At 40.8% G+C, this 21874-nt stretch overlaps 1 protein-coding gene and 1 long non-coding RNA gene across 17 annotated transcripts in view; one reads left to right on the forward strand and one right to left on the reverse strand.

Annotated features, from left to right (window-relative positions):
* Positions 1–17114, forward strand: part of LOC111244869 (uncharacterized) — a 51330-nt gene extending 34216 nt beyond the window's left edge. For 4 of the 16 annotated variants that reach the window (XM_022792371.2, XM_022792368.2, XM_086979609.1 and 1 more), the window contains 4 exons: positions 10721–10832; positions 11929–12200; positions 15210–15335; positions 16074–17114. In XM_022792371.2, the coding sequence (XP_022648106.1) occupies positions 10721–10832; positions 11929–12200; positions 15210–15335; positions 16074–16160 (597 nt within the window). In that variant the 3' untranslated portion in view covers positions 16161–17114. Of the gene's footprint in view, positions 1–10720; positions 10833–11928; positions 12201–13383; positions 13469–14205; positions 14648–15174; positions 15336–16073 lie in introns of those variants that run through there. The other 12 variants (XM_022792370.2, XM_086979613.1, XR_015320641.1 and 9 more) reach the window with 11 other exon arrangements.
* On the reverse strand, positions 237–9133 carry LOC147757579 (uncharacterized). Its single transcript, XR_015320646.1, has 3 exons — positions 8811–9133; positions 5912–6088; positions 237–4865 (listed from the first exon to the last, which is right to left on the reverse strand). It is a non-coding gene; the product is annotated as an uncharacterized LOC147757579 (long non-coding RNA).
* Positions 17115–21874: the final 4760 nt, after the last annotated feature.

Consider the following 21874-nt stretch of genomic DNA (forward strand, 5'->3'; position numbering starts at 1 on the left):
TTTTAAACGCACGCATGGTGCCGTTTGGGAAATCGATTCCATATTGCAACCTGTTAGGTCTCAAATAATACTTTCAGAAAACCCCGTACTAATTGAACTTTTAATAAAATTGACTCCTGTCGTATACGGGGTATCCTCTTCTTTTTGCTTAAAACGTATACTTCAGCATTGCGGAAGAATTTCATAGTATATATATATATATATATATATATATATATTTATCTATTTCGCTTTTTTTTTGGTAAAATAATTTGAAAATTCTACACTGCCTATCTCAGTAACAGAGCTAAAGTTCGCCGGTGCAATAGCATATCTATAGTTTACCACTTCATATGGCTGGTAGCTTGGAAGCTTTAGGGTTGTGTCTCGTAATAGCAAAATATAAACTAATTTGAAAGTAGTGAAAGACATAATCGATAGCAAATAAAATGGTTCTATCTTAAACGGATGAACCACTATGAACAAACGCTAACTCAGTTATCGTAATATGCTGGTAGCCCTATATATTTGGCCTTTTCTCAAACGCAAACGTGGCCCGTAAGCAGATGGTTGAACTTCGTACGAAATGAAAACCGATTAATAGTTGCTTTGTCCGAACAACCGCTTGCCCCCCACCTGGACGAATCTCGGTTTTCCTCGTCGGCGTTGCTCCTTTGCGTCTTCTTTTTACAATTAAGAGTGAAGTTTCCGTCCCAAACAGCTGTCCTCTTCATCCTCATGTTTCTTCGAGACCACGGTTTCACTCCGACTCAGTTGGCGCCAACATACATCTTTCGCAAGACAACGATGGCGTCGATTCTAAAGCTGCGCGGTTGCTTGGCTTGGCCTGCGATGCCCTACTAAGGGTCTGTCGTTGTGGTGGCTCCAAGGACATTGCGCTTCTAATACAACCGGTTTGCCTGGTGCTTGACGGTGCTGTAGCTTGTACCGCTGTTGCTGTTCGCTTAAAGAATGTGAATTACTCCATGCGGTTCATCTCGTTCAACCAGAAGTGAAGCTATCTGAGAAAGACGATGGGGCGTCGTCCGTGTACGTCAAAGCTTCTTCTTGCTTTTTGCAAAGATTGCTCCTTCTTGCTTTCTCTGCTTTTTATACACCGCAAATGTGACAGACTTAAAGGACGGTGTGAATTGTCTGCTTCTGTGGCAGAAAATCGGTACTATACAATCGAGGGAAGGGCAGAATAGCACCAAGGGCAACGATGACGACGACAAAACACATCGGCGAGCTCACATTTGTAGCTCTAGTAGACGGAACGCAAACAGCAGATACAAACAATGAAAAAGAGGAAATGATGAAAATGCACTGAGAAGATATGGCCCCCATAAAATAGAGTGGAAAAAGCCGAAAAGTCTAGACCCAATGTTCCGTGATATAGGAAACGTGATAAAAAAGGCAGGAGAAGAACGAACTACGAAGAAGGTACAGGATAAACCAATAAAAATAAATATACGACTTCTGTGCCGATTATGTCTCGCTTCCATGGCTATATGTCCAACTCAATTTGCGGGTCATCTTCAATTTTCAGATCTCCAACTTTCTCCCAGTTTCGGCCCAAATGTCGGCCTTCAAAGCGCCTTCTCTTTCTTATCCTTCACTAACTGCAAATACACTTGTTTTATGTTTGTCGAGAACTCGAACACAGATTCTATAATTTTTACATCTTGTGCACTGTTGTCTCCCAAAAAAGCGCGCATGGAAATTACTCCTCACAAGCTACTTCATAATTTCGTCAGTCAAATCGCATTATATATTTCTTCTGGCCAACTTACACAGCTTACATCGAAAAACAACTTCAAAAGCTATCGACAATAGGTGAATAAGCTAAATAAACAACAATGCTATACGCGAAATGTGACAGTGGCGAACAACGTCAGCAAAGACTCTGTGATCTTGACGGTCCTAGTCAGCATTTGCCTTTCGGTGCCGGTTCGTCCTTAAGCTCGTGTTCCCGAATCTCCTTTACACATCAGAAACCTCCTAGACAACGCAAATAACCTGCTATGAAGTTTCGTTCTTGCCTGTTACTGCCTAATTCTGTTGCTCGCCCACTCGGTTATCGGATGCAAGCGATGTGACACAGTGCAGTCATCTTCGCTTTGTAGATCTCTACACGGAGCCAGGGGCAACGGCGCAAGACAAACGACGGTCGAAGGAAAACAGTCTCGTGTCAGAATTACAGATTTCGTTTAGAAGAACTTCGTTTACGTAGAGGCGCAGAGTGGCAAATATATTAAGGGAAAAATCAAAATGTCACGCTGAAGCTCGACTGTAACAGAATGTCATTGTGCGTCTTTTCTATGTGCGACGTAGAACCACATAGCAGGGATTGCGGAAGTCCACAATTCTCAGCGTCGCCTTTGCCGCTTCCATGCTCATTTGGCAAGAAGCTTCTAGTTGATGTATGCGTATTGTATGCACGTGCGCATAAATTGTGGGGCAGGCATGGGGTCTGTAGACAAGCAAAATGAAATTCCATCCGCACCTGCGAGCTGACACCGACGTAAAATAAAGGAGCCATGATGAAACAAAAGATAAAAGAACACGGTGACAGATTGCAATTATTCGAGTATCGACAGAAGGGATAAATGCCTTTGACAGCTCGGATCTACGTCTTTAAGAAAACCAGGATGATGAAATATAAGATTGTATAGTGTTACAGACTAGATTTGTCGCCTGAAAAATAGGTGCAAGTCCGCCAGGTGCCCATATTTTTGTCTACTGGTTCCTAATATACATATAAACCGGGCATAGTAAGAGATAGTGTAGCAAGTAAACAATAATGCCTCTGGTTCTGCCTGGACCAGCCCTAAGACGTAATACAATGGTATAGTCAGTGACTAGACTTCTTATTTTCAAGGCGCATTAGTGGTGACGATGATCGGAAAATGTCGTCCGTTGTCTGAACATTTTCTCTTCTCTGCGGCGGCAAAAGGGCGAAATGTGGAGTTCCGAAAGAAGGTTTTAATGGACTCATTCAAGAGGCTGTCGAGGCTATCACTGTCGCCCACATCGAACGACGAGCAACGAGTTGAATGGTAGGGGCAGCTATTCTGGCTGTTCAGTAGAGCGTGGCCCATTTGTCTCATCCCTTCCTGTATGATAGCGATTCTTCGCCAACGTTCATAATTTGTGTAGCTGCCAAATACAGCCACAAACAAACGCACATATACATAAATACACGTGACTCCGAATCCGACGTCTACGTGTTTATGCGCACGCTTTAAGATAAAGAAATTCGTATTAGGGAAGATACGAAAGAAGATGCGGAAATTCGAAAAAAGGTTCGTTATACACGGATATTTCCGTTTAAATGTCCTTTGTAACAGATAGTGAAGTCAGCCTGAGCAAAGACGCTATTGGGAAGGTATGTTTTACGTTAACAGTCAGCGTCATAGGACTGATGTTTGTTAGCAGGGTACGACCGTGTTTAACGGAGCGAGTAACCTGCAAGCGAACTGACTTTCCTGATAGGATAGAGCAAGATAATTGTCATCATCGTGGACTCAGTTTACATAGCCTGTTGGTCCTATGGCTTTACGATCCGACGGTGCTTGTATCAAAACCTAAAGTTTTTGCTTTTTCTTTCGTCGAATAGTAGAAAAATAGTTCGTCTCACTTGAGACTCTCCTCGAGTGTTCTTTTTTATCTTCCTGCGACTAACCTATATGCTTTCAATAATTTCCTCCTCGATCTTGAAGCCTGATATCCTGCTCTCTACGGCTCTAATTAACTCGCCTTCAAAACAGACTTTGGTGCTGCCCGCGTCTGATAATGAACGCAGTGGCGGCTGCTACGGCAGAGGCAACAAGTAACGTAGAGAACCGATAGAGACAAACATACATAAGAAATTGTTGGGGATGGCTGACGAAAAGCGATAGTCTAGTTGCCCATCAGCACAAGTGACGTAAATCTGACAAGTTACTTTTTCCTCATAGCGAACCTGTCCATAGCTTTGCCGACGTTTCTAAGGACTATCGGTAAGCAAACGGTCTCACTCATATGAAGGCGGTGAAAGTCGTACGCCTGGCCGCAGTGTATCTAATGCTCCAGTTGGTATAGGGCGTGCAGCGGAAAAGGGCAAAAAGCAAACATTAGGTGGCGCGCAGGAGCTGTGACAGTGTTGACAGTCGACATCGCTACTAGATCATACGAAAGTAATACTGTGCTATAAGCGGAGTTGCTCTTTGCGCAGCTGGCCATAAAAGCCGCATAAAGTACGCCATCTCCAGCTAGAGATATGGCACACCTTGATGGTGCTGTATATCAGATTGACGCTATTTTAGTTTCCGTTTGAAAAGAAGTACTTGGCTGATATCGTCACCACAGGTTCGTGGTAATGTGAATGACTGAACGACCTGTCCTTCTTGCATTTGCACCCTGCCATTGTTAGGTATTAGTAGCAGAACTAGAACAAGGTCATTGGCGGCAGGCCTAGAAGAAAACATTTAGGTAACAAAATATGCTAAAACAATGATCCTGGCTATTGTCAAGCTAAGACTTTAGCAAGACGTTTAATTGCTTAATCGTGTACAGGCATAGTGTAGGTCTGTAAAGATCTGGCAGCAGCGTAAGGCATAACTAGTTTCATTCGTAGAATACAGACAAATTAATGAATATTAATGAATCGACACGTCGTCGTAGAGCCCGGTCGTATTGTGATAGATTAAGTAATTTGTTGAATGCTACAGATATTTATAACACAATCAAAAAGTTTATAGGGGATATACGATAGGAGACGAAGAGCAACGATTAGAAGCGGATATTACGTCGGCCGTTTAGATTCCTCACTTAAACAGACCAAAGCTGTTCTCCACGCCCACACCCTAGGCGCGGCCTTCCGGGTTCCGGCTGGTGTGGCTCACCTGTATATCAAGTATTGCCCATATACTTATGCTGTACCGTCAACATTTTGCTATATATATATATATTTAATAAGAGTGTACAAAATATGATATCTCTATATATCTAAAAATATCTGAAATTATTTTCTAATTATTTTTTTTTAATAGTAGCTTTATAATAGTTGTGTTGGAATGAAGCTCAGGCGGGTTGCTCGGTTGTTTTTCTTCAGAATACGATAATAGCAAATAGAATATATTCGCTAATAAATTTTCGCTAAAAATACACGTATAAACTGTTAGAAAGGTGACCTTATCCGTGTGTACACTACAAGTTCTATTTTTCATTGAAGATTGTCCTATGTTATAAAAATACACTCTATGCATCAACTCTATTTATTTCTTTCGATTAAAACTATCTTCATGGTAAATGAAGAGAAACATCTTGTTACAAACAGCGAAGCGACGACAACTGTTTTTCTCCTATTGCCACACATGCTCAGTAGGCTAAAATATTTGAATACCAACTTTATTTATCTAATGATTGCGAATATTGGTTTCTTCATCCCCCACACAACGGTTTTTTCGTGTTTCAGCTTGGAAGAGCTACTCCCCCATATAATTATTTTTCTTAAACTCAGCGCTCAGGATGGTAACAAAGTTACCCCATGGATATGCTAAGCTTTCACTGCACTTATTGAGCCAATAGTACCTTACAGATATAACGTGAAGAATTTAACCGAACACACAAACACAAAGTATTGCTGGTTTTAAAAGACAAAATTAAAGCAAACGTTTTATTCTATTGTAAAATCATATTACTAAACTACATATACGCTATTATAATTAACGATCTTTAGCCGTTTTTTCTGGTGACCCCATAGTTTCATTACTATTGAACTGCTGTGCTTTCAGGGTAAAAAATTGTGACAGGTAATTTGCGCTACCCCATTGAAACTAAATCATCAACATCATCATAGAAGTTCTCCAGAGACCGAGATCACTGATAGTCTGGTGGCCAAGATCTGGGCCATACGGCGAATCATTTATAATTTGCCATTAAAGCTTACCGGGTAGCTGAAGATGTATGTGGTCTGGCGTTGTCATGATAGACGACGACGCCTCTTCTGTTCGCTAGTCTCAGTCGATTGTTCCAATGGCTTGCCGTAACCTTGTTAGTTGTTGGCAGCGAAGGTCTGGATCGATCGTTCAACCGGGCGGCGCCAACTCATCATGCACGACTCATGCTAAACGCATAAAACATACAGTATTATTTTCTTTTGGCGTCAGTCTAAATTATAGAGCGCATGTTTTATCCGCCCATCATTGCCGTATGTGATTCACTTCTTATCACCTGTGGTCAGCTGCTTAGCTTCCTTGCGTCTGTGTAGAGTTCCGCAGATAGAAGTACGATCAAGTTAATTCTTCTACGTTAATTCGTGTAGGGTCTAAACGTTGTAACTTAAGATGGTTTCAAACGCTTTTATAGTCGATGTTTGATTTCTTGGCAAAGGCATGGTCACTCACATTTCGATCTTACTCAATGTTCGCGATCAGATCCTTAACTTTTTCTGCAATTGGTCAGGAGTATCTTTCACATCGCACTATGCAGACCAAAAGCAACCAACCGTCTTCGGGTCGTGTTGTTCGATAACGCATCCAATACAGATCCAAATTATCAAAAATTTGTACAGAGATTTCAGTCAGCTTCAAGACGCTCTATCGTAAGTCTAAAAAAAAGGTCTATCAGCAAATCTCAGCTTTCGAAAACTTATCATCCCCTGCCACAACCCCACCACACCGATATCGACCAGACGCGATTTATACTATTTATGGCGACCAGATATGTGACCTCAAAATGATCTAGCTAGAGGCACGCTCAATACGTTTTCGACAATAGAGTGTATTTTAGAAGAGTTCCATTTGGCATAGTTCGTAAGACCGCTGTTGTAGTGCGCTTTTAGACTATAGGTACCTTCAATGATGAAAGTTAAAAAAACCCTTCGGATTGCATCGTAGTAACCCGTTTCGACCCGTTCCGTCAGTGGATTACGTAGATCGATAGTTATGAGTGCGATGATGTTTAGGCATTTTTTCGCGTAGAAGCAGTGATGGAGAAGCTAGTCGATCGAAGCACTGCCTGAACTCGAATTGCCCCGTCGTTTTGCACTTATTGAGATATCAGTATACTTGAAGTAGGAAGATATCAGAAAGATACATTTTTATAAATGAGACTTAAAGTGGTTGCCATTGTGACGTTGAGGGTATTCATCAAACACGAACGGTCATCGAAAAAATCTTGTATCCACGAAAAGAACAAGCGAGACCATAATATATATATATACATACACGATAGCGAAAACAAGTTCATCCAAAGGTATATTTATATTGAGGTCCACGTTTTGCTTAACGTGCTGATTTTCATAGGCTCATCATATCAAGCAGCTACGGGCGGAGTGGGTCTGACAGGTAAAGTTTTGCCACCATATGAATCCTACGTGGATTACAGTAGATGATGGGACTCTCAATTCTCTGACGTGAGATGCGTGCCAATAGAGAAAACCAGGTTTACATCAAGCGTCTAGTTTTGTTATACTAATATACTTTCTCGATCAGCAACCATAGACGAGGTAAGCCATAGCGTTTCTTAATTTATAATCATCTACTATAGTCATAGGAGAAGGATGGAGCGTAGATGTCGCTTGAATATTGATAGTATCACTTGTAGAATATGCCAAACCTGTCAAATGTTGTATGATATCTTCCGAAATCTCCCTATTTACTACAAGCCAACATACAGCTGCTTGTTGACCATTAACTATTTTCTTGCAAAAAAACAAAAAAGAAAAAACCTCTAGAGTGTATTGTAGACGAACATTTTAATGGAACTATATAGTTTTAGGAGTATGGCATACGGAAGCTTGCTTATCGACTCCTTCACGTACCGAGTTATCAAAATCAAGAGGTTTCAAAATGAAATTCACTCAGTCGTTCCTAATTGTAGACATTTAGTCGCGCCAGCCGTTGTGCTAGCGGCACGAAATTTATTTTTTCTATTTCAGAAATATTACATATTTCAGATAAGATATAGTTTCATTGTACAGTCTATATGAGTGCATCTGTATACGTTAAAAATGATTATACCCTGAATTTTTCCACCTGATCGTTCATTGGCCGCCTCTGTCTTTTGACACCCGATGCCATTGATCCGCCAGTATCATTATACAACACCCTATATTTGACCACTGCAGAAACGTATAGAGGACCAATGAAGTGATAGTTCTACTAACATCGAGCTATCATCTGGTTACCCACTTCATCAATGCGAGAAACGCTATTTGCTTGTCTGGATAGACTGATTTGTACCGTAACAATCGGGACTGGTCATGTGACTCGGGTAATTACCCTTGAACTTTTTCGGCACACGACGCTTTTTTCTCTCGGTAGTCAAAAGGACATAATAATAATAATAATAATAAGGGGTGCTCCTTAATATTTTATTGATTGTATTCCATCCTAGCTCTGCTAAGCCTAGCGATAGACTGTTCATGTCTGTAAAGCAACTACGTGAACTTTATAGTGACAGTAAAATGCTTAAATATAAAATCGTCTTTATTCAAAAGCACTACAGCATGATTATAGTACGGTCACATAGAACGCTCTTTGTGTTCACGTAGAATTAATTAATTAAGTTACTTCATTAGGGACCTGCCTTTCTCAATTTCGTTGACAAAATCGTAAATCTGCCCAAAAATAATAAAACGTCGCCTATCTACGTACGCCGTTCTGACGCCATTTTTAAAGCTATTTACCGACTGAACGCTAAGGCAAATTTCACGGTGTTTCGTCGCCGTATCGACAGCATGTCGTTACAGCTATACAATTTCAGCTATTGCTTTCAGTTAGCACGATAGAAAAAGGAAAATCTAATCAAAGGCATGCTGTTTTGTGATCGACAAGAAGACTTACATTTGGAATTCTCCGGTTCTCCATACCGGATTCTCCGGACTGCATAGAAAATGTCCGATTGTTTGTTTGTTTGTTGCCATGTCAATAGTGGTAGTTCCTATTTATACGATTGCACGATGCTGTGAATAAACTGAACATTTTACACAAGTAGTGAGTATAACGGGCCACGATAAAGTCTGTGAATGCCTCATTTTTATAACCTGAACGGGGCGACGTCATGACCATCGTCCCTTTAATGTACCTCTGGTTTTGGGCGCCAGCCAGCTACTATGCATCGGCCGGGGTCGCCGGTCCGAGCGTTTGCGGTAACGCGATGCCCCTAGAACCCCATCCATAATTTATAACGATACCGGCCTCTCACACGCGTGCTGGCCTAACAGGCTCATGCAAGTAAGAGCCTTATCTGCTAATATTTAACTACAATTGGTTTACATTACATATGCAAATTCACTGGAATATGCAGGTATCGGTGCTGTGAGCGAGGGACGAACCTTGTCTGGCCCCATGATGAATTGTCGGCAGCGATGGAGCTTCTTTTGCCATCGCAGGGTTTTGAAATACACTCTATTCACAACACTCTAACAATTGCGGTCAAATGGACAGTCAGGAAAGTCGTAAATCCCGCGCGTCTCGTTTACTTTCAAATTTTGACCCGACCTAGATTATCAAGAATTTCAATCATATTGTTGTATCCATTAGCTATTTATCTTATTTATTCTATACCTATTTTTAAATTGCATTTTAACATACACCCATATAAAAAGAATGCAATTTATTTACCTAGGTTTAAGATGTATACTAACAAGAAGGCAAGCTGCCTGTATAGGCTCTCGTATCTTGTCGCATGCGTCATCTTTGATGTTCGTTCTTTGCTGGCCAATGCTTGTGACAACACTGAACCTAGTAACAACCTTGTATATTTCATGAAAGCTGACCCTTATGTACACGTTGCGTTGGAAGCTGTGCTCGGACCGCTGTAATCGATACTGCGGAAAATGGCTGCCGGAACTAAAGTAAAAACAAAAATCTATTCTTGTGCACCTGTTTTCAGTTCGGTAGACATTTCTAGCAGCATGAATAAAGCAGATAATGAGTATTCAGAAGCAAACAGGCTACCTGGACTATCGCTCTCGATGGGTTGAACGCGATAATGTCTGGAAAATTAAGAAGATTGGGCTCCTCGCAAGCTGGACCAGGTTAACATCGTCGCAAGAGTTCTTCCAATGTTCTACTTGTTATAAAGTAGCAGGATATGATTCTAGTAATAATGTCTATGTGTGATAGCCTCACCGTCTGTTGGCAGATTTCGTTGACACTTTTCGAGAGAAAGAAAGGACACGAAAGATTCATTGGTAATAGCTATCGACTCCAAAATATGACTCGTGATGTTGACATCGTCAGAATTGTGAAATGAATGTAAGCCGACAATATTGTGTAACGCGTATTTTACCCTAGTATACATCATTTTCACAGTAAAAATTCGTTTGTTGAATGATGAGTTGAACCTGGCATCTTCAGGTCATCAATGAAACCGCCACACAGTCCTTCTATGAACGGTACAGTAGAGACTGATTTCGTACAGGGATAGAAAGATAAACAAATAGTGGCTTGTTGGTGTAGTGAGTGCAAGTGAGAACATCTTCTAACGACTAAACGTTGGGTCAGCGTCTGCTATCTAGCGACATTATTTCGTAACCAGCCATTGCACTGGTTGAAACGGCCATAGATGTTGTTCTATGCGTTACGACAATTTTCCTTTTGTATAAAATACGACGACATACTGTTTCAATGTCATAGTCAACAACATTAATATCGACGCGTCAGGGGTGCTTCCGAAGGGAAATCCCCAAAATCTAGCTTCAGTCCCAGCTAACTATAGAGGTCTCCTGTTTTCCTTCTCATTGTTTTAGTATGTCCGTCAGGAACGATACGAAGCTCGACTGTACCACATCTACGACGAGTTCGTTCGCAGGGATCGTTTTCTACGTCTCAGCAAGAGACACTCCTCGGCCGGACATTCAGGTAAGGACGGTGGGGGGCAAGGGGTAACGGTAGCAGAAGCAATACGGAAATACCAACGACAGAAACAACACGAGCAGACAACCTAGAATGCGCATAGTAGATACGCTTACACTATTTGTTCCTGCTCTATTCTTCGCAGTTGTGAATCGTTGTCCTTTTTGCGTTCTAGTGTCTTGCTTGTCCCAAAGGCCAAAGACGACGCATATCGTATAGTGTAAACGAGACAGGACACGGAGTTATCTACTGTGTTTGATATGCATTCCGTACTACGCGAAAAACTACGACTTAGTAAAAGATAACTAAACATGCGACTAGTATAAGCATAGCTGCGAGCGCCCGGTGTCCTTGCTGCTAACGTTAAATGAATTGCCTGTTGCAAATTAATGATCTCTAGCTAGTGGCAGTAACTGCCTTACCTCTGTGTATTCAATTCGATACTGGCCAAAGCAGATTAAAATAAATAAAATAAAAAGATTCATATTACACTGTAGGCGATCTTTTCCTTTGCTAAGACTAGTACTTCGGCTACTTGTGCTAATTAGATAGCAATATCATTACTTAAGTGATAATATTGGTTAAGACCCTTATATATATATATATATATATATATATATATATATATATATAGTTCGGGTGTTTTCTATAATTTGCGTTTACATATTGACAAATGAAATCCAATTGGCTTTTTCGCATGGACCTTGTATTTTTTTTTACATTGATATTGACGCATCTGTACTGATTATAGTAAATACAAAATAAGCCTACTACACACAAACGTCTATTACATTTCAAATGAAATTTTGTTTGCCTTTTCTGGAACGTTCTATCATTTCTTTGACTCAGCAACGTAAGGCCTCTTACCAGAAGGCCACCCTCCTAAAAGTATTACCCTCTGCATAATAAAATATCCCTTATTTTCAACTAGAAAGGCGCATGCCTGAAATAATATACCATACTGTCTGAAATACGGTTGGGCTTGCATGAATGGTAGTGTAAATACGCAAACAGGGCACGTTTTTGAAGTCCGTTACAAGATCGTGCATCCCTGCGCCGCATTATGCACATGAGACTTACGACGATGTACGACTTGCGACAGCTATGTTCGCAGGTGTGACGAGCACAACGAACTGCGAAGAAATGCCGCCACTGCAGTTCCCGCATCCTGGAACTTTGACCAGCGGCAGTGCACTCAGTCCTGGGGCATCGGGAGGGGTGCCGTATTGTGGACCAAGCGGGGCCAAAACTCCGCCAGGACCCGCCGGCACAACTGGGCCCCTACGCATACCGCATATACATCTACCTGCCTCGAAAATACGAAATCCCCATCCGCTCTCAGACGAGGAAGGCGATGATGACGGACCTATTCAAGTGAGTACTATTTATGACTAAGAAATGTAGCGCGAAACGATTCAAAGTTATATTAGGAATATAAGCAAAAAGCTTAACGCATGTTTATATTTCATGTAAATTTTTCACATTCTACCTAAAGTTAGAATAATTGAAACTTCAAATCTAAAAGGTTCACTAGATACAGTCTAATAACTTACCCCGTTTGGCTACATTTGATATGCAAGTGTACAGCATCGAATGAGCCCTATTTGTCTATCAAAGATGCTACATAACAAAATAGCAATTAACACTAGGTACTACTTTTCTGTAACACGTACCTGATGCTTTATTTATCCGCAATTCGAGCGATTATTTCAACTAGGTCATAATAAATTCATTCAAGTTACGCAGGCTGAACATTGTCTTAATACTAAACCGGTATAATATAATCCGGTTTTCATTACGCGAGATTTATTCCCCTTCTCGTGTATACTTTTATCATACATTTGAGGAGGCGAACATTTTTCTCCGTGGAAAAGGCTTAGAAAGAATTTGGGAAAGCTTTAGGCGGAAAGATCTGCTTAAACGGGATCCGGCGCTTGTCAATCTGTTAATCTATTAAGCAATACAAAAGGGACCGTGGAAATAGAAAAAAAAGAAAATGATTTATACACCGGTTTTATCTAATCTGCTCCAGTTTCTCCGGTAGTTTATCATCGGAGTTAATCTTACACAAACATCCATCAGTGGTTCTCCGGTGTGTTTATATACGGTATAAGGGTTCGTCTGAACGAAACCAGACCTTGGCTATTATTTACTTTCAGCAGTTTCTCAAATATTTCGTGTATTAAAGAAATAACTATTTACTTTTACGAGGCTAAAGAGAAAAACAAAAAAGCATCGTTGAACAATTATTTAAAGATATACCATTTGCCTGACTTTGCCGGCCACTCGCTAACTTAGCCCTGATAGGGTGGACGACGCAAGCCGGTTGACGTGTGAGCCAACCTTCTCACTGTAACAATAACTCCTATTCGTTTATATGATGACGGGAATACAATGAATGCAGCTTTAGGCGCTGTGCTAAAGTTTTAACCCACTCAATGACTATCTGCCGCGCATGGAACGGTTTGGTAAGGTGCTCTCTTTTCTAACCGTTGAAAGAGGTGTTCCAATAGCGACAACAATATATCATACATAACACAAATGCACTGTTTTACAGTTAAGACTAACTAGCGCTGCTGGGTTTGGGAACTATCGTGGGCTCACAAATTTTCCCGAAGCCCATAGCCAGGTCTTTGTATTAGGTAAGTTGAATATACAACTACGAGTTTATTAAATGGACTCGACTTTCTTTGGCTCTATAAATACACGAATACAAAACTCAACAATGAGCTTCTTACACTGAACAAAGTTTCCAGATTTTCTTTATCGCAGAAACGATCTTCGGTTGGGTAGGAATTTTTCTCTACATCGTACGCTACTTATCCTAATTAACTGGCACACTTGTACTTTGCCCTCTCGCGAAGATTAATAGTCATAATACATACATACTTGTGGCAAACAATTGAACAAAGCATTATCTTTGACGAAAAAGACAAACTGGTAAAAGTGGCAATTTTCAATGCGTGCTTATTCGGTGCAGTTCTAAGCTTCGTGAGTAAAAGCCTAGTTCGTCAGGGAGCTTTTGCGCTAAGAGGAAGAAAAGCATCGAATCCTGGGTATGCTTGAACGGTTCGCCCACCTTAAGTTACTTCAACTGAATTGTTCAACCAAATTGATACACTTACCGTTTACTTAATTTGTTTATACCTAGGCGAGGAGCTCTAATTCGTCGACAAGTTCCCAGGTTTGCTTTGTCCACCAAATGCTAAACCATTCATATTGAACCCCCGAAAAAATCCATCGTAAAATTTCTTCGACCACTGTCAACGTACGACGTTTGTACGCAAACTCTGCTGACGTGAATAATCAGAGAGCTTCATGGATGACCATAGAATTATTGAGTGGAACTTTATTTGTGAACGTGATTGTGGCATTTTAGTTTCAGGTATATCAGTGTCTTCTTCTTCTTCTTCTTCTTCTTGTTCTTCTGTGATCACCTGACCATTCGATCAACACCTAGCAAATGATTTTTAGATACAATAGCCCAGAAGGCAATTTACAATGGTCAACGATAATATTAGATAGATCGTGATGGCTTCTGTCGCGAGTCGGTTACGAAGCCCAACGGAGAATAGCAATTCATGGTGACCGTCTAGTGTGGCACGCTGACAATCTCTGACGCTGATATGCTGGCAGCTGATTCAGGAAGGAAGACGACCTGATTCAAAATAACAAGTTGCTTCTTTGGCGATATTGCAAAAGCGGCGGACTCAGTGAAGTACCATTGAGCTGTAAATACCAATGGTAGTCGGTCATATCGGCAGTCGCGCAAATCTGAAAGGATGAACGAAACAAACATTGGACGATCTGCGTATGGGTTGGTCAGTTCTTTGAAACAGATACACTTACTAGTATAATCGTTTTGCTTAACGACAGACGGTACGAAGATTGTCGACATCGATAGCGTCGTTGCTTATACAGCTCTCGTACGAAGTAGTGCTTGTATTGACTGCGGAACTTAGCAGGGAGGAACTGTTTTAAGTAGAATTTCTACAATCCATATGCTTTTTTACTCATCTAGTTTCGAAATGCGCTTGAAGAGCTACTGCACAATCGTATTGGGAACATTGGTAATCGAACAGGCATAGCCAAAGACCGTTATAAGCTCGTCTAGCGTTTTATAATAACACTCCTTCGACGCGTACTAAATGCATGTATATATATCCATGGCTGGAATATAATATTCGCAGGATAAATCGATAGGTTTCAGCCATTTTAAATTTTTTAAATGGCGTCTCGGTTCTCGAAACGGACATGTGAGCAAAGGTGTATACCGCGTAGCTTACGTACGACTTTTTTTTTTTTTTTTTTTTTTTGTTATATAACCCTATTTCATACGCGGAGTAAGACACTATTCCTACATCGAGAGCTATTCTCTGAAAGCTTTTTAGATCACTGTACGACATCGAAGCGGGTTACCTCTGTTTAGGTCAAGCCAGTGGGTCCTACGTACGTTTTCGGTCGTCTTTCTTACCAACAGGTTCATTATTACAACCTTTTCGTCGACAAGTATGTAGTTTAGATTTGATGTGCTCATATATATATATCCATAAGTAGATCAGAAGCTCATATATGTATATTCCTAAGTAGATCAGAAGCGGCGGCCATATAAAGCGTCCAAGAAACAATATTATCGTCGTCCATATTGAGCACAAGCTATGTGATCATTCTACGAGGAATTATAAACAAATCATCTATCGTAGGAAATAGAAGCAATTGCTTATCAGGACCCTGTAGTGAAGTTCAGTACATAAACTTCACTATCTTGGTGTACACATTGCCACATAAAGCATAGGGATTAGGTAGGATAGCTCAGTGACGTAAAAAAAGCATAATTGGCTATTATACTAATCGAAGATGGCGTCGAACTCGTTCTATAAACGCTGTAAAATGCACGAACAGAAATATCTTTGACATTTTTTTTTTCTGCATGATACTAACGGGTCCGTAAAAGTTGCAGTAATCCGAGTAAAGAGGTCGAGCCAGTTGGACGTCGATGTCCATCGATAGATTTTCTGAACTAGAAAATGAATTATAGTTTTAATTTTTCATAGAAAAAAAAAAAGTCGATTGTCTCGGCCTAAGCTCAGGTAGATCTACATATTTTCCACTGAGCCTTATATGTAACCATGTATTATCTATCAAAACATTTATTCTCGCTGGTTCTCTAGCTAGCATGCAGACGGAACTTTTCGTGTTGCAGTGTTATAAATTTTCTTTTTTCTTCTTTCTCAATTAATGGCCAAGTTGTTTCAGGAGGAACTTTTAGGAGTGCGTGCTTCAATCCCTGTTCGTGTCGAAGACTCACAACGGCAACTTGATTCGACCGTGTAGAAGGCAGAAAGTTGAATACAAGGGAAAGGATAGCGTTACATGCCAGCTTAGACAGTGTATCATATCTGCCTAATTCTTACCACCTACCCATATGTTTAGTGCTATGGCTATCTGTATTATTGTTATAGTCATTATGATTGTGAAGATACGAGTCTCTCCGCTTCCCTGCTCCATTTCGGTGTGCCAAATCGGATGGCCTGCGCGTATTCACGATGAAATATACTGTGTATTATTGCTATAACAATGTATGTATCACTTTTACACTGGTACTTTTTAATGGTGACGACAATAGATGTCGTTGCCGTCAGTATATATAATAAAGAGATGGACGTCTTGGGTGTAACAACAGTAATTACAACGGTGGCACATCGCTTACTATTCTATATTATTCATAGCGATGTATATATACTGTACGTTCTTCATTGTACAATAACCATAAATTATATATATTAGTGACAAGACAAATTGGGCAAACGACATACACTATGATAATACGTGTTTCTTCCAAAACAATTCAGCAAAATAACAACGACGAGAAAATTTTTATTGATATCGTAAATACACGCGCGCACACGCACACACACACACACACACACACACACACAAAATCCAAGGAATCCACAGGTCCAAATTGAGACAAATAACTGTATATAGATATACGCCACTTTAGATCGAATAATGTACGCAAGTTCTTTGACAGTTACAGCTTTTATTCCAGGATTCTGCTAGCAGATAAGGTCAACATCCCCTCTGCGCTAGACAAACCCGTAACCTGCTTCGAACTAGTCCGTTCCTTGTATTTACGAGACCCGAATATAAAAGAGATAAAATATAATATACTATTGGGAGATTCTATGAAATAAGTGAAACGCGACGTGGCATAATAATTAAGAGAGTTGACGGAGAGATAAGAAGGGTATTTAAATAAACGATCGCAACTTTACTAGCACTGTATACGGCTTTTCTGCTTTTTGGTACTAACGGGGTAGCGCTTATGTAGTGATATGAATTGGGAAGGCCAACCATCATCGGGATTATATATTGCGTATGAGAATACTAAAAGCATAACTTTACTAAGACAAACCTTTTTCAATCAGAATATAATATGAAGTACCGAAGTACATTTACTGCCAACAGAGAGAGAGAGAGAGAGAGAGAGAGAGAGAGAACTTCAGTTCAAACTTTAACGACTTAATTCACAGGCGACGCATACTGCCCATAGTACTGTAGTACCAAAATTAATTTTGTACCTATACAGTTAATGAGATATGTACTTTCCGTGTTATGTAGATTTCAGTCAAATTTTGGTCTTCTTCCAATTTTCCGAAAACGGTGGATCCTATTGGAATACGTTTTATATCTAGATTGTGTATATACGAGTGCCCTATCTATTGGTGCCCAACTCTCTCCCCAAAGAATATACATTTTTGCTCTTATTTCTTATATCTGTTCCTGCACGCTGATATAGTGATCGTAGTGTTTTTTTTTTATGTAGAATTCTATTTTTGGTAATCAAAACACCTCTTGCAATCATTTGCACTTTCTTTTTTTACTTGCTGATAAAACGAACCTGCCTACAGGTGGCGACCCAAATCATAAACACTGATCATGAGGCATTGTGTAGGCCTGTAGCAGGCGTCTTACGAGCCGCTTTTGGGTGGGGTGGGGGTGGAGAGCGGCTGCTGGATCTTCTAGTTGAGAAAAGGTTTTCGGGCGTTAGACGCTACGTTGGTATGTCTTTACATAGTGTTAACATGCATGCATGCATGCAAATTTCGTATCAAGAACTGAAGTTATTTAGCAAACGCGTATATTGATTTCGCATATATCGATATAAGCTGCACGATTTTCCATATTTTTTCCTGGTTTCAGTAAATTGCAGAAAAGCAAAAAAGTTGGGCAGAGTGTCAATAAGTATCTCAATCACTATGCTTTCTCGAAAACCTATGCTATCAAGATAGCGAAATTAAATTTTGCACCAGCTTGGCATTTTTCGAAAATTCAAAAATCCATAAAAACAGTGAAATTTGTAAATAAATAAAACTTTTTTTTTACACAGATTCATAAACTCAGTCTAATTGACTGAAGGGGAACATGTGATTATTCATTAACCTATGAAATATTCGCAGTACCATCACTATTCCCATTGGTAGTGCTATCTTTAGCATCGTTTGGCTTTCGTTGGAAGTATTATGACTGCTACTAATTGAAGCAATATGTATGTATATTATCGACCGTTGCGATAATCGTGTCAATATCCTTGCAGACGTTGGCCGGATCTGACAGTTGTGTGATCATGTAGATATCGATTTCGGATACGTTTCGCCGCATTGAGCAGCTGCCGCAAGGCATGCCAATGCACAGTGACATACAATGGGCGTCATGCCGAGACGGAACAAGATAAAATGGGAGTTTCCATTTGACGATCGGTCTCATTCTAAGAACTTTCCTCTCCTGTATCTCTTAAATCCACTTTACTCCGTGCCAGAGCCCTGCTAGTTGACCTGACGAGCTACTGTATATTGGTAGCGTGGACCTTTTACAGAGTCTTGTCGGCTTTCGTTGCTCCATCCTTATTGAATATCAGAGGCAAAGGAGAAATCAACTTTGTGACGTATCGGAAAACTCCAGGTTGGGGTGCCCAACAAAGCCGCCAGTATATAACCGATCGGTCTAGGCGCTTTATTAATGAGCAGAATACTTCTTGAAATAAGCTCAAGATCCGGGACAACACCGTTAAATATGCATTGTTAGTCGTGTAGAAATAGAATATTGTTTTGGATCTACGCTTTACATTGCGTTCACCTAGTAACTAGTAGTTCTAGTAACACCTCTTACCCCCCAGCTGAATGTGTCCTAAATAAATAGAGCAGATTAGATACCGTAGTTGGCTTAGCAAGGCAATTTTACAGCGAACTATACGGTGGGTGTCTTCTGCTGCACGTATTTATCGGAAACAAACGACTATTTCGTGGTAATGTAACGTCATTACATCGGTTCATGCATCGATGTATACATGTAGGTATGTTTTTCCTGCCAGGGTACTCACGTTCACAACAGGACCGTAATGATATACATTGCTGTCAGTTTGAGCGAAAATAATGCGTTTTCGTTGCATTGGGAACTTCAGAATAGAACAAAGCAGAACAGTGAATGTTTACGAAGTTAATGATAGATCTTGTATCAATAACGTATGCTAAGTCACTTAGGATCATTTTCTAAATTTTCCAAAAAGTTGTGAATTGTTGGTGATGGGGAAAAGCGCATTATTCTTAATGCTGCATTTCCCAGTTGGATAATAAAATCAGTCGATGACCTTTCACGGGTACGACCGGTATCATTTCTGTAGCCCAGAAGAGATGTTTTCTTGCCGTATCGAGGTAGGTAGGACAAGGCAAGATATTCACACAGTTGAATCGTCATCATAAATATCCCATCTACACAATTAAGGACAGGCATTCCTCACTCGTATGAGCTAATAAAGCCAGAATAGCGCTCTGTTAACTAGAAGCCCCTCTTAGTAGAAATGCGGAAGGAGGCTACCGTAGGATGGGGAGGGGGTAGAGGTCTTCCGTTGGTTGCTGTCGTTTAAGCGTCGCAAAGCCTTTTCGGTATACTTTTCATGACTTCGACACAACAAAGCAATTCTGTCCTTTGCTTTGACAGTCGCACACACGAATGCTAGCTGACCAGTGTAATAGGCACTATATCGTTACTTAATTCTTTTTTCATGTGTATCCAGGCTAGCAATGCCCTTAATTAACCAAACTGGACCGAATATGCGCCGCAAACGGACGATCTCATCCAACTAACCTTCTACTTGGGCTCACTAACGGCTCTCAGTCGCATCGCTCAGTGTCTGTGTCTGCCAAGCTGATGAGCCTGAGTGGGTTTAAGCAAAAGGACACTCCAAAAATAACCAGTGAGTACAACAACTTGTTCATTTCTATTATTGAGACTTGAAAGCTCTCTGATCAATGAAGGTGGCCGATTCGCGACTACGATCATCACGACAACTTAAGACGAAGAACAGCCACGAGTCAGCCTTGGATGGAACTAACCACACGCCGGAGTCGTCTCTCAATTCCCCATTGACGGTTACTGCCAATCTATATAGCTTACCTCGCGCTACAGGCCAGTGGCAAAAATACTGTGGCATCGAGTAGCTCGCAGATTGACTTCTTCCTATGCTGCCGGGAAATAAAACGGACCACCGTAGTACAGCAAGTAGATGACAACATTAAAAAAAACATGCTTCCGCTTGAAAAATGTTCATACTCTTAGTGATGGGGGATAAGAGGTCAAATCTCACTATGCAGGAGTGTGATGGTTGACAATGTCTATAGAGACACAGCGCTGGTTCGCGGTTTATTACCCTAAGGGCGTCGGATATGGCGTCAACACAGAACGGATACAATCGAGAGAAATGTTGCCCAATTTCAGTAACTAGCAAAAGAAGCTGCTTCTGCAAATGCACAGTTAGAAACAACCAGGTTAGGCATAACGAGGGTTATGTATAAAGGCGCTAAAAGAAGTCAGAGGTTTTTCTCTCCACGAGCCCTTCACTGGCATTATGCCCCATGTATTATAATAATAACTTCGCACAGTATTATCTGTTTGCGGTAGGATAGGTTAGGATAGGTAGAGGAACTTTGAATTGTTCTCTATGTATTATTCCAGAAGGCGTAACCAAGGGTAGGCCTAAATAGTACGCAGAAACTATCTTTACTTGATTTCAACTCAGATGGAGTTAATAGTTTTGTGTGTAATAACTTCGAGATAGCCAACATTTTACAAACCTGTACATAGATAGGCTCACCACGAGTTCGAACCAACGACTAGGCCTCAACTCGGCGCAAAGATCCCTGCACAAATATCTGAGCCTGCTCTGCTCCTGCACTTGTGTGCTATTACGTTGTCAGAGGATCTGCCGACTGGAAAAAGAAGACTTTTATTATAACAGGTTGGCAGTGAAACGTATTAGCCCTGCGACGTTTGCGTCTTTTTCAAGCAGTCGGAAATTGTATGAGATGATCTATTGCGACTGCCATCTCGGTTGCTGCTATTTCCTAACAAAATTTGTAACGTTATATTGGGATTTGTTTTGTAGCCAATTGTCGAAACAAGCGTCTATCGGGAGCAACGGCTTGCTGACCAAATGTGTTTTTTTTTTGCTGCACCCTTCTTGCTGATGTAAACCCATCGTTTCTAGCCAAAGGGGGTAGTAAATAGTAAACGGATAGTAATAGTTGTGCTCCTTTTTTCTGGACATTCTAGTTATTTCGAAGCGATGAGTCTTTGCTGATCAGACGTTGCCTCGGTGCTCTAGTTGCTGCACTCCGGCGAACGAAGGACAGGTGGTTCCAATTGGCTAAGTATCCAAAGTGTATCGGTGGTTCATAAGGTAACATACATAAAGTCCGGATAAAAACGATCGTTGGCTACCTATAAGCGTACGGAGTGAGTCGTTTGTAACCCAAACGGTAGAAACGATTCTACGAATACACAAAAACGCTCCAGCGAACAGAGATGTGACGCTAAGGTATAGGGGGGACAGGTGAACTGGGGAAAGTGGCAAAAAAGCAATGAGAACATGATGCAGTAGCACGAAAAATCCGAAAAGGGTCATGATTCCACGGCCGACCGTCGCCTTCGTACCTGTCTCACTGCTTTCGTATCAAACTCGAGACGCGAAAAAGAAGAGAGAGACAAAG

Source organism: Varroa destructor, unplaced genomic scaffold (assembly GCF_002443255.2).
Source record: "Varroa destructor unplaced genomic scaffold, Vdes_3.0 BEIS01000002.1, whole genome shotgun sequence".
NCBI classification, from domain to species: Eukaryota; Metazoa; Arthropoda; class Arachnida; order Mesostigmata; family Varroidae; genus Varroa; species Varroa destructor.